The sequence below is a fragment of the Hypanus sabinus genome, chromosome 22 (genome assembly GCF_030144855.1).
Source record: "Hypanus sabinus isolate sHypSab1 chromosome 22, sHypSab1.hap1, whole genome shotgun sequence".
NCBI classification, from domain to species: domain Eukaryota; kingdom Metazoa; phylum Chordata; class Chondrichthyes; order Myliobatiformes; family Dasyatidae; genus Hypanus; species Hypanus sabinus.
The window spans coordinates 4126224-4139163 of record NC_082727.1 but is presented as its reverse complement, the minus strand read 5'-3'; the positions used below and the strand labels follow the sequence as shown (position 1 = coordinate 4139163).

General features: G+C 40.0%; 1 protein-coding gene across 1 annotated transcript in view; it reads left to right on the top strand.

Moving 5' to 3' along the window:
- smc3 (structural maintenance of chromosomes 3) overlaps positions 1 to 12940 on the top strand; it is a 111800-nt gene that overhangs the window by 95959 nt on the left and 2901 nt on the right. Inside the window, exons 27-28 of the mRNA XM_059946990.1 lie at positions 1696 to 1873; positions 9081 to 9187. Coding sequence (XP_059802973.1) covers positions 1696 to 1873; positions 9081 to 9187 — 285 coding nt within the window. The remainder of the gene's footprint in view (positions 1 to 1695; positions 1874 to 9080; positions 9188 to 12940) is intronic.

Genomic DNA, 12940 nt, shown 5'->3' with positions numbered 1-12940 from the left:
TAACTGTTCACAATATTCAAGGTGAGGCCTCACCAGTGCCTTATAAATCCTCAGCGACACGTCCTTGTTCTTGTATTCTAGACCTTATGAAATGAATGCAAGTATGACATTTGTCTTCCTCACCACTGTCTCAACCTGCAAGTTAACCTTCAGGGTGTTCTGCACAAGGACTTCCAAGTCTCTGGATTTTCTCCCCATTTAGAAAATAGTCTGCACATTTATTTCTACTACCAAAGTGCATGACCATGCATTTTTCAGTTGCTTTGCTAAAGTCCATGTAGACATCATCTACTGCCTTGCTTTCATCTACTTTCCTAATTAATTTCCTCAGAAAACTAAGATGGTAGACATGATCTACCATGCACGAAGCCATGCTGACTATCCGTAATTAGTCCATGTCTATCCAAATACGTGTATATCCAGCCCCTTAGAGTACTTTACAATAACTTTCCCACAACAGATGTCAGATTCACTGGCCTGCAATTTCCTGGTTTCTGTGTAGAGCCTTTTTTAAAATAGCAGAACTACATTGGCTATCCTCCAATCCTCTAGTACCTCTCCTGTCACTAAAGATGATTTAAGTATTTGTGCTTATGCCCTGGCAATTTTTGCACTTGACTCCTGTAGGGTCCAAGGGAACACCTTTGTCAGGCCTTGGGGATTATCCACCCTGATTTGCCTCAGGGAAGCAAACACCTCCTCATGCTTCAGCATATAAAACCATGCCGCTAAAGATTCATTTTCTGTATTCCCATTTAGACTTCTTCCCTGCAAGTCTTGGCATTGTCGTAGAGAAATAGTATCGGAGCTGCAGACCATCAGTGCTGGCTCATTATTGTTGGATACTTATGCGAGAAGTATCAGACACTGAGTACAATTGAAAATCATCAACAAAACATTTTTAGCTTGAATAAAGTTTAAATTAAGTTGATCTTATTTTAGCAAAAGGTTTGTTCAGCATTGTTAGACAATTAAGTGTGTTATATTTAATAAAATTTCATTGTTTGTTTCTCCAAATTGCTATGTAATCCAAGTAGTTAGATTATGTTCAGCTTCAAGCAAACAAAAAATTCTGAGGAAGCAACACTTCTGAAAGAAATTTGTCCAGTGTAATTAATAGACAATAGGTGCAGAAGTAGACCATTTGGCCCTTCGAGCCTGCACCACCATTTTGAGATCATGGCTGATCGATGATCTGTAGATTATTTTTACTTAATGGTTACAGATGAAGAGGTTTCATAAACCTAATGAATCAAGTTGGAAAACTTAGTTTTGATTTTTGTGAAATCAAAGAATAAATTAGCATGTTTTAGACAGTTATAGAGAATTATAATATTCAATCTGATTATTGCATGTTTTGTTACACAAATAGAATGCACAAACTTCTAAGCTTAATTTCTTGTGACAAGTTTTAGTAGTTTTGTTGAGCATTTCTTTTCAGATTTTTAACTTTGTCAGCATGTTTTATTTATAGGTTCTGGGGTTGTCTTGGATGTTGTCGCTTGTGATGCACATGTGATGCTGCAATTTAGTAACAGGTCCTTTAAATTCATAAATAGAGCAGACTGGTTTTCATGTTAACTACTGTTTTTTCAGAGTGTGAGATTAGACCATTCAGAATCTAATTTATCAATGCTTGTCTTTGCATAGTTGATAGATTTTACAGCATTTTAATTCCTTTTCTAACATTGGCAGGTATCATTTACGGGAAAACAAGGAGAAATGCGAGAAATGCAGCAGCTTTCTGGGGGTCAGAAATCATTAGTAGCACTTGCTTTAATCTTTGCCATTCAGAAATGTGACCCAGCACCTTTTTACCTCTTTGATGAAATTGACCAGGCCCTGGATGCTCAACACAGAAAAGCTGTTTCAGGTAAACTTTCCAAACAGAATTGGTGATTTCAAAGCACTTCTTGGCTTTGCTTCATTGGCATGTTGAAAAGAATGTCATAGAGACAGTGAAGTTCTATTTTATTCAAATGTAGAAAGTAGGCTATTAAGTTCCTTAAGTTCAACATATTAATCAGTGAAATCATGATCTCCATCTGCCTTAACTGAGATTAACTACTCCCAACTATTTATTTTTAAAATTTTATTTACTGAGATACAGTGCGGAATAGGCCCTTTTGGCCACACAGCTGCCTCCATTATAACCTTAGCCTAATAACAGGACTGTCTACAATGACCGATGAACCTACACACATCTTTGGACTGGGAAAGCCCACGCAGTCATAGGGAGAACGTGTAAACTTCTTACAGGCAATGGCAGGAATTGAATGCAGGTCGGTGGTACACTGTGCCACCAGTACGCTAATGTGTCCCTCTCTTCCCCCCCCCCCCCCCCAAAAAAATGCCAATGCCAATGTAAATGAAACATCCTGGTTTCCTTGGCTGTGTAAGTCTGAGGAAGCGCTCTGCAGACCCACCAAACCTGTGAGATTGAGGCGGTTCTCCCATCCCAAACCCTGATTTGTGTGGATGCTGTGACATTTGCTACCCTGTTACAAATTAATGCCATGAAGTAACAGACAGTACACAGCATATGATTAAAGGAACTATATTTATGAATCTTAATTTAACTAATGGGTCAGTAAAGAAAAGGGCCCATTTTAATTAAACAGTCTACTTGGAGCTCAAGGTATCACCATATTCACCTATCCTCAATCGATCTCGGCACCTGGCTTCACTGAATCACGGTCCCACACTGGGTGAATCCTGTTCTCTTCAGCATCTTCTCTCTTCATCTCCTGCCGAACAAAAGCCCCAAGCCCAACCTTGGTGTCCCTCACCAGGGAAACCTTCCATCATCCTAATTGGATGATGCACATATCTCATCATCCCTTATCTTCAACAATAACCCAAAGAGGCTGAAAGCAGAACAGCTGCTCTTACAGAGCTGCTAAATGGAATACCTAGGCATAACTGTAAAAATGTGAACCAGGGCATTTCATGCAGTTGAAGTTGATAATTAATTATTGACTGAGTTATGGAAATAACAACATAGGGTCACCTTGTATAAATTGTAAAGTTTAAGAGGTGACATAGACAGAAGTAATAGTCCATTTACTGATTTGCTTTGCTGTGCTGTACTAAGTCAGAGTTGTGTTTCACTTTATATTTAAAGTGGCTGTTGCCCTCACATTATGCTATGTACAAAACTAGGCTGGAAGTTAAACACCTCAGAGCCAGAAGGTTCAGGGTTTTTAATGTGAGAATTTTATGAAACTGCAATAAGTTAAGTAAAACACATATTAGATTTAATATAGAATCATTGTGCACCTGAATTATTCTCACAATCAGCGTTGAACAAAGCAAATCACACATGCAACATTTTATACCTATGCTGTGGATAGAACAAACTTATGGCCTAACAATAGGTTGGTAATGAGTTACAATCAATGTAGTACTAACTTCAAAGTACATCTGCTAAATGTTTAAAAAAGCTTATGACTGAGAGATATTGCTATTTCAATGGAAAATAGAGTGGATTGAGATGGATATCTTTCTGCCGAGTTTGCTCCAAATTGAAATTGGAATTAACCTGCACGGAAAATAGTTTAAATATAGCTTACTAACAAACTGCATGCAAAACGAACAGCAGCTCCAGAGGCAGAACACTTCCCATCTGACATCCATAATGTCAAACTTAAGTACTGAAACTAAAAGTCAAATTATCATTTAATTAAGTGTTTAAAGAAGGACAATTTCAAAACAGTCCTGAAAGCAGTCTTACTGCACAGTCTTTAACTGTTCTACCTCACTTTGTTGATTGTGATCGGACTTTTGGTTTCCATGCTTCTGCTGGAAGCCTCTCTGAATGAATTGTAGTCAGAGGTTGAGAGTATAAAACTAGGGTTATTTCGCATTTCTGTATGTCAGCAGACAGATCATATATAGAATGAAGATAGTGGAATAAGGGTACCATGTTTTGTTTTATACTCAGACCCTTCAGTTATCCACCATTCTTGCATGTTGTTCAGTACTTTCCCCACTGTAGGGTTCATTCCTCTTGCAGTATCCAAGAAACTCAGTCCTGATAGGTGACCCTCTTTTTTTGCAGCTTATAGTTCTGACAGCAGATCTGTGAGCTCCAGTAACTTCTGCGGTTCTTCATTTGAGAGCTTTGTAAAATTGTCTAGTCTGTTGAAAAGGGATTCTTAAATTGCTTCTGGAGAGCCATAGCTTGTCCAGTCACTGCCACAGCATTTTCAAACTTGTAGCTTCATTATCAAAGTGTACTGCTCTAACCTTTATTGCATGTTGCAATGACCCCCCCCCCCCTCCACATTTTAACCCCAGTCTAGCTCTTCACTAAGTTTGAGACTTAGTTCTTCCACAACATTGCAATCTTGACTTCCAGGATAGATAACTAGCTGACTGGTTGTCAAACTCTTTTAGTCCTGCTCTGACAAGGTCTCAGCAAGCTAGATACCAAGCCAAATCTAATGCTTCTTCAGCTCCTGAATGAGACCATTGTGGAGAAAAGTTTGCCAAATATGTGTCTTGGAATAGATGTAAGCTCAGTTTGTCCGTGCCTCTGCAGATGTTATAGTATCAGTAGCAGATCCTGACTTTGCTGTGTTAAAACTACAGAAGGAAGTATTGTGGATCTTTGCTGCTGTAGACATTGACTACGAAAGCCAGGAGTGAGTGAAAGGCATGTTGGCTGAGTGGTGTGAACAGCTTCTACCTGTAGAGCTGGAGCATTGTCTTTTTTGTAGCTAAAGTGTGTTTGGACATACTTGGAAAACTACATTGGCTATTGTGATGACAAAATATGGCTGATTGGTTCACCACTTGTTTCATACACCTTGCCTCTGCTAAGGCAGCCTCAGCTTCATGCTCTTCCCTGAGTGCATGTAATGCGGCTTTTTTACATGTAATCTCCTTGTTAATACATACTTTCTCCATGTCTATGCGAGCTTACGTTTGCATTTCACCTTCACGTTTAACATAAATCACTCTCGTTCTTGCTGCTTCAACACTGGCACATGTTTGTGCTGCAGCTATGCTGATTGTGGACTCCTTGATCAGTGCATAGACATCAATGTGCTGTATTCTGTCCTCTATATTTTGGTAATCAACGTTTCTCAGGTCGGAAGCTGACTTTGTAGTGTACGGCATTCAGATGCGTCACCAGTCCGCAGACAATGCCTTTGAAGAGGTTATCTTTTCACTCTACTGCCCTGTCAGTGCATTATGTACAAAGTTAGGGAGTGAGTTAAACATCTTCTCAAAAATCATCTAAGCTGGAAGCTTTTTTCAGCTTGAGAAAGCTTAATATTATTGATATTCTCACGATCAGCGTTAAACAAGATAATACACACATGCAGCATACTATAGCTATGCCGCGGAGTTGACCAAATTCATACCTAATGATAGCTGAATAGTGATAAGCCTAATACTTCCTCCAAAGTACTAAATGTTTATCAATATGAATGAAGCTTAAGACTCACAGTTATTGCTGTTTCTGGTTTAAGATGGCGGTTGTGAAACACGGTGATGCCTTACTGGCAGCAAATAAATCTTGCTAACTGCTGTATTAATCATATTTTTTTTCTGATCACTAGTCACTACGACCAGTAGCCTGTAACTTCCCTTTTGGAGATGAGTTTGTGAATTGCCATTACACCTTGGCAGTGTGAACTGAAGTCTTGAATGAGTGGGACAATTGCAGGGTGATGTGTATGGGCTGAATCAAAGTGGCAGGGCTGAGGCCTGAGAGTGAGGAACGAACCAATGTTTGGCCATTGTTGGAGTGGATGGGTTACTATTCTATAGATTTACTGACTATGCCCACGGGAAAATAAATCTCAAGATTGTATATAGTGACATATGTACTTTGATAATAAAATTTAATTTGCAATTTGAGCTGATTCAAAGTGACTGATCCAAGGCAAGGCAGGGTCAAGGCGGTGGGGCCCGGGCTCGAGAACAAGGAACAAGTCAATATTTGACAGATTTAAATACTGGGCCAGATTGAAAATGCCAAGTATAGGCCAAATTGAGGTGGCAGGGCTTGGGTCTGAGAGCGAGAAATAAGCCGATGTTTGGCCAGATTAAAAAGGTTAGGGTGTCGGGGTTCGGGGGTGAAGAATGGGCCAATGTTCAGCTCGCTGCTTGGCAAAGTTTACTCGTCTGTGCACTGAACCGAGGCTGTGGCCTGCAACTAACTATCCTGGACTAGCTTTGTGACCGTGAATTCACTTTGTGAACTTTAGTTCTGAATGTTGTTTGCTTACTTTTATTGTTTGCACAATTTATTTTTTTGTATTTTGGGTATTTGATAAACTTTTTTAATGGGTTCTATTGGGTTTCTTCATTTTGTGGCTGGCTGTAAGGAGACAAATCTTAAGGTTGTATATAGTATACATACTTTGATAATAAACGTGCTTTGAACTTTGAAATAAAGAGTGGATGGAGATGGGTGTCTTAGGACACTGTTTACTGTAAGTAATAAACCAAATTAACCCATGCAGGAAATGATGTTTTAAAAAAAGTTTGTGAACAGGAAGTGATGTTGGGACGTAACAAACTGCATATAAATAACCAACACCTGTAGAGGCAGAAAGACAGTTGGAGTGGGTGTTTTTTAAAAAAAAAGCTACTTAATTTCTTAAGTGTTGCTGAATTGTTTTCATGCAGTCCTTCACCTGAGTTTCTCGTATTGAGTATTTCATTTTGTTTTATTGAGATGAAAGCAGAAAATGCTGGAAGCATGCCATACGTCAGCCAGCATTTGTCGTGTGCACTTCCCATCGATATGCTGAGTTTTTCCAGCATCTTGTTTTTTTTTATTTCTGATTTCCATCATCTGCAGTTTTTGCTTTTAGATGATTTTATTGTCACAGCACAGTCTTGTCCTGTGATTCATCCATAAAGGGAAAAAAACAATATATTTAAATAAGAAAAAGCTGTAATAAATTTTAGGCATAAGTTTTATCAGAGAAGTTCAAAGTAAAATTTATCAGAGTACATGTCACCACATCCAACCCTGAGGTACTTTTTCTGTGGGCATACCTAGCAAATCTATAGAACAATAACTGTGAGCTGTAAACAAACTGCAAATGCAGACACAAATAAATAGCAATAAATAATGAGCATGAAATAACAATATAATGGAGTCCTCAAATGAGTGTAGCTGTCCCCTTTTGTTCAAGAGCCTAATGGTTGAGGGGTAGTAACTGTTCCTAAAGCTGGTGGTGCGAGTCAAGAGGCACGTGTACCTTCATTCAACCTGACGACAGCGGTGAGAAAAGTGCATGGCGTGGGTAGTGAGGATCTTTGACAGATGCTGCTTTTCTAAGGCAAAGTTTCATGTAGATGTGCTCAGTGGTTGGGAGGGTTTTACTGTGATGCACTGGATAAAATCCACTGCCTTTTTTACGATTTTCCATTGACAGGAATTGGTGTTCCCATACCAGGCTGTAAAGCAGCCAGTCAGCACGTTTTTCACCACACATCTGTAGATGTTTACCAAAATTTTTGATGACATGCTGAACCAACGCAGACTCCTAAAGAAGTAAATATGTTGTCATGCTCGTGGACCCCTGGTTACCCCCTCCTGAAGTCTACAATCAGTTCCTTGGTCTATTTGACATTGAGAGAGAGGTGGTTGTTATTGCATCACTCAGCCAAGCTTTCAATCTCCCTCTTGTATTCTGATACCATCGTTATGTAGATCTGGTGATAGTAACAAAGCTACGGGGTTTCAAATGTTTCTGAATAAAATATAATTTAAAAAATACATAATAAAGCAATTAAATTACAATAAGAAATTGTAAAAATTAAATAAGTAGTTCAAAAAGAGCTTAAAAAAGTAGATAGTGTACATCAGTTCATTGTCCATTCATAAACCTGGTGGTGGAGGGGAAGAAGCTTTTCCTAAAATATTGAGTACATGTCTTCATGCTCTTGTAGATTCTCCTCTTGATGGAGCAAAGAGGGCTTGTCCTGGGTGATCGAGGTCCTTAATGATGGATGCAGCCTTTTTGATGCATCGCCTTTTGAAGATGTCCTCTGTGCTGGGGTGGCTAGTGTCTATGGAAGAGCTGGCTGAGTTTGCAACATTCTGCAGCTTTTTCCAATCCAGTGCAGTGGCCTCTCTATACCGGACAGTGAATTAGAATCCTGTTCATGGTATATCTAGAAATTTTCTAGAGTCTTTGATGACATACCAAATCTTAGGCTCCCACCAAATCTGAACTTTTCCCCCCACCCAAAGAAACATAAACATTTTGGAGTCAAAGTAAACAAGGAAGAGCTGGGTGAATGCCATGAATCTTTATAAAAATCTGATGCAGCTATTGACTTCACAAGTATTGGTATTTGGGCTGCAGCTGAACATTATATTCCTAAGTTATCTGGTTGTCACAAAGCAGTGTTACGAGAAATGGAAGTGTCAAGTTACCAAACAATATTTTCTGATTTAGCGAATGAAGAAACTAGAACAAAAGTATATGAACCATTGTAGAGTTAATTTAGAAGGCAGAACAAGGTAACTTCTGACTGGTATCAATAAAATAAAGAATGAAAGAGACTTGGATTGATGGCTGTGCATTATTAAATCAACAGGGCAAACTTAGTAAGTCCAGAAATCACTACTGGAACTACTTGGCCTGATTATTTTGTTAGGTTTGGGGGGAGGGGAGTGAACAAATAGTGAATATGAGTGAGAATTTACAATTTAATGCCAATTTAAATTTAATATAATCGCTGAACCAGTGGTTGTGCTTTGATTGTTAGTGGGTGTGCTGAGGAGAGGCGTGATATTTGGATTATGTTTGCAACTATGTGTACAAGGTCAAATCAAATGAATAGATGGGTTACCTTAGCTGCTAGGTACCTGGCAGGCTCTTAGCATTCAGTACGTGCAAACTCATCATCTAGACCTCCTGTCGTGATGGCTGCATTCAAATAATTTGGTTCTAATTGCTAAATCGAACCTGTCATTTAGTAGTCAGCACCATTCTTTAAAAGTTGGTTAATTTAGACTAGTTGCCATTTACTTGATATTTATGATTTTGTAATTTGTAATTTTGCTTATTTTACTCCTTTATTAATAATCTTTCTCATAATAGATATGATATCCGAGCTTTCTTCACATGCCCAGTTCATTACAACTACATTCAGGCCGGAATTGCTTGAGTCTGCAGACAAGTTCTATGGAGTGAAATTCAGGAATAAGGTAATTTCACTAGAAAATTGGATGATGTAAACTATTTATATTACATTTGAAATTTATTTTGAAAAGCTGATTTATTTGATCAGTTTAAAAACTGGAAAAGGATCTAGTGCTTTCCCAGTGTATATGACGAGTAAACTTTTCCTAGGCTTCCAGACAGGTACAGATAGCAATTTTTAACAGACGTTTCAATGACAAACTATGTCATCTTCATCGGGTATGATACCTTGGCATGTTTAGTCCAGTGATTATAGACTCCCCCATCATCCATCCCTCCTGTTTTATTTCAATGGCTTCCTTTACCAGGTGGCCCCGAAAGCTTTGGCATGGCACAGTAGTTCTTTGCTGTCAAAGTCAACCTTATGGCCATTGCGAATGCAATGTTCCGCTGCCGCCAGTTTCTCTGGGTAACCCAAATGAATGCACCTCCTGTGTTCATCGATACGGTTTTCCACTATGTATTCTGTCTGGCCGACATACGCTGCTTCACATTCACAAGGAATCCTGTAAACGCCAGCCATCCTGAGTCCCAGGTCATCTTTGACCCACATAAGCTGTAATTTGAGCTTCCTTACAGGTTTGTGGGTGGTATTAATCTGGATTTTTCTTCAGGATCCTCAAGATCACAAGACAAAGGAGCAGATGTAGGCCATTCAGCCTGCGATCCATTCAGAAACCATGGGAATACAGGGAAGACAGGCGATTCCTCCTTGTTGTTCGGTTTTATGGTTTTTCCATTGGCTCTCTTAAGGGTCAAATTGATTTCATTCACCTTGTACCTGTCCTTTAGGAACATCATGCATATTTCATCATGGAGACGCTCTGGGTCCGAAATAGTTATTGCACAGTTAGTAGAAAGAATCACTCTTGAGTTGGGAGGCATGATGGTGGCTGTTATTATTGAGGTATAAGTCCATGTGAGTGGTTTTCTGTTAGATCATGGCCTACTTCTGCTCCTATATCTTATGGTCTTAGGCCATTCAATCATGGGCTGATCCAATTCTTTCAGTCATCTCCACTCCCCTGCCTTTTCCACATACCCTTTGATACCCTGGCTAATCAAGAACCTATCTATCTCTTCCTTATGACCCAATGACTTGGCTCCACAGCTGCTTCCACCTCTGAATAAAGTAATTTCTCCATATCTCTGTTCTAAATGGAAGTCCTTCAATCCTGAAGTCATGCCCTCTTGTCGGGAAATAACTTTGCCATATCTAATCTGTACAGGCCTTTTAACATTTGGAATGTTTCTATGAGATCCCCCTTCATTCTCTGAACTCTAGAGAATACAGACCAAGAGCTGCCAGACGTTCCTCAAACGGTAAACCTTTCATTCCTGAAATCATTCTCGTGAACCTTCTCTGAACCCTCTCCAATGTCAATATATCCTTTCTAAAATAAGCAGCCTAAAACTGCACACAATACTGTCAAGTGTGGTCTCACGAGTGTCTAATAGAGCCTCAATGTCACATCCCTGCTCTTATATTCTATACCTCTCGAAATGAATGCCATCATTGCATTCGCCTTCTTCACTGATTCAATCTGGAGGTTAACCTTTAGGGTATCCTGCACAAGGACTCCCAAGTCCCTTTGCATCTCTGCATTTTGAATTCTCTCCCAATCTAAATAATAGTCCATTTATTTCTTCCACCAAAGTGCATGTCGGTACACTTTCCAACACTATTTCATTTGTCACTTCTTTGTCCATTCTCCTACACTATCTTAAGACTCTCGCAGGCTCTGTTTCCTCAACACTATCCGCTCCTCCACCTACCTTTGTATCATTGGTCAATTTAGCCACAAATTCATTAATCCTACAGACCAAATCATTGACATCGATTGTAAAAAAACGACAGTCCCAACACTGACCCCTGTGGAACTCCACTGGTAACCAGCAGCCAGCCAGAGTAGGATCCCTTTATTCCCACTCTCTGTTGTCTGCCAATCAGCCAATGCTCCACACAGGCTAGTAACTTCCCTGTAATTCCATAGGCTCTTATCCTGCAAAGTAGCCTCATGTGTGGCATCTTATCAAAGGCCTTCTGAAAATCAAAGTACACCGCATCTACTGCATCTCCTTTTGACTACCCTGCATGTAATTTCCTTAAAAAATTGCAGTAGATAGTTAGTCAGGATTTTCCTTTCAGGAAACCATGCTGGCTTTGGCCTATCTTGTCATGTGCCTGCAGGTAGTCCATAATCTCATTCCTAACAATGGATTCCAACAACTTCCCAACCACAGATGTCAGGCTAACAGGTCTATAGGTTCCATTTTGCTACCTCCCACCCTTCTTAATTAATGTAGTAACATTTGTCATTTTCCAGTCATCCGGTACAATGCCAGAATCGATTTTTGAAAGATCGTTGTTAACGCCTCTATAGTCTCTCCAGCTATTTCCTTTGGCACCCGAGGGTACATTCCATCAGGTCCAGGAGACTTATCCACCCTCAGACCATTAAGCTTCCTGAGCACCTTCTCTGGCATAATTTTCACTGCACCTACTTCACTTCCTTGACACTCTTGAATGTCCGGTCTACTGCAGGAGTCTTCCACTGTGAAGACTAATAGAAACATAGAAAACCTACAGCACAATGCAGGCCCTTCGGCCCACAAAGCTATGCCGAACATGTCCTTACCTTAGAAATTACCTAGGGGTATCCATAGCCTCTATTTTTTTGAGCTCCATGTACCTGTCGCAAGAGTCTCTTAGAAGACCCTATCGTATCACCACCGTCACCGGCAGCCCATTCCACGCATTCACCACTCTCTGTGTTTAAAAAAAAGCTTACACCTGACATCTCCTGTACCTACTTCCAAGCATCTTAAAACTGCCCTCTCATGCTAGCCATTTCAGCCCTGAGAAAAAGCCTCTGACTATCCACATGATCAATGCCTCTCATCATCTTATACACCTCTATCAGGTTGCTCCTTCACTCAAAAAGGAAAAAAGGCCGATTTCACTCAACCTGTTCTCATGAGGCATGCTCCCCAATCCAGACAACATCCTTGTAAATCTCCTCTGCACCCTTTCTATGGTTTCCACATGCTTCCTGTAGTGAGGTGACCAGAACTGAGCACTGTACTCCAAATGGGGTCTGACCAGGGTCCTATATTAGCAGCAATACTACCCCTCGGCTCCTAAACTCAATCCCGTGATTGATGAAGAGCACTGCACCGTACGCTTTAACCACAGAGTCAACCTGCGCAGCCGTTTTTAGTGTCCTATGGACTCTGACCCCAAGATCCCTCTGTCAAGTCAAGTCACTTTTAATGTCTTTTTGACCATAACTGCTGGTACAGTACATAGTAAAAATGAGACACCATTTTTTAGGACCATGGTGTTACATGACACATTACAAAAACTAGACAGAACTCTGATCCTCCATACTGCCAAGAGTTTTACATTAATACTATATTCTGCCATCATATTTGACCTACCAAAATGAACCATCTCACACTTACCTGGGTTGAACGCCATCTGCCGCTTCTCAGCCCAGTTTTGCATCCTACCGGTGTCCCACTGTAACCTCCGACAGCCCTCCACACTATCCACAACACCCCCAACCTTTGTGTCATCAGCAAATTTACTAACTCAAAATAAGCATTCAGTTCCTCTGCCTCTCTCATTAAAATATCTTCAGGGTCATTTTCTATTGGTCCTATATCTACCCTCGACTTTTTTACCCTTTATATACTGGAGCTTTTAGTATGATCTTTGATATTAGTTGCCAGTTTCATTTCATAATTCATCTTTT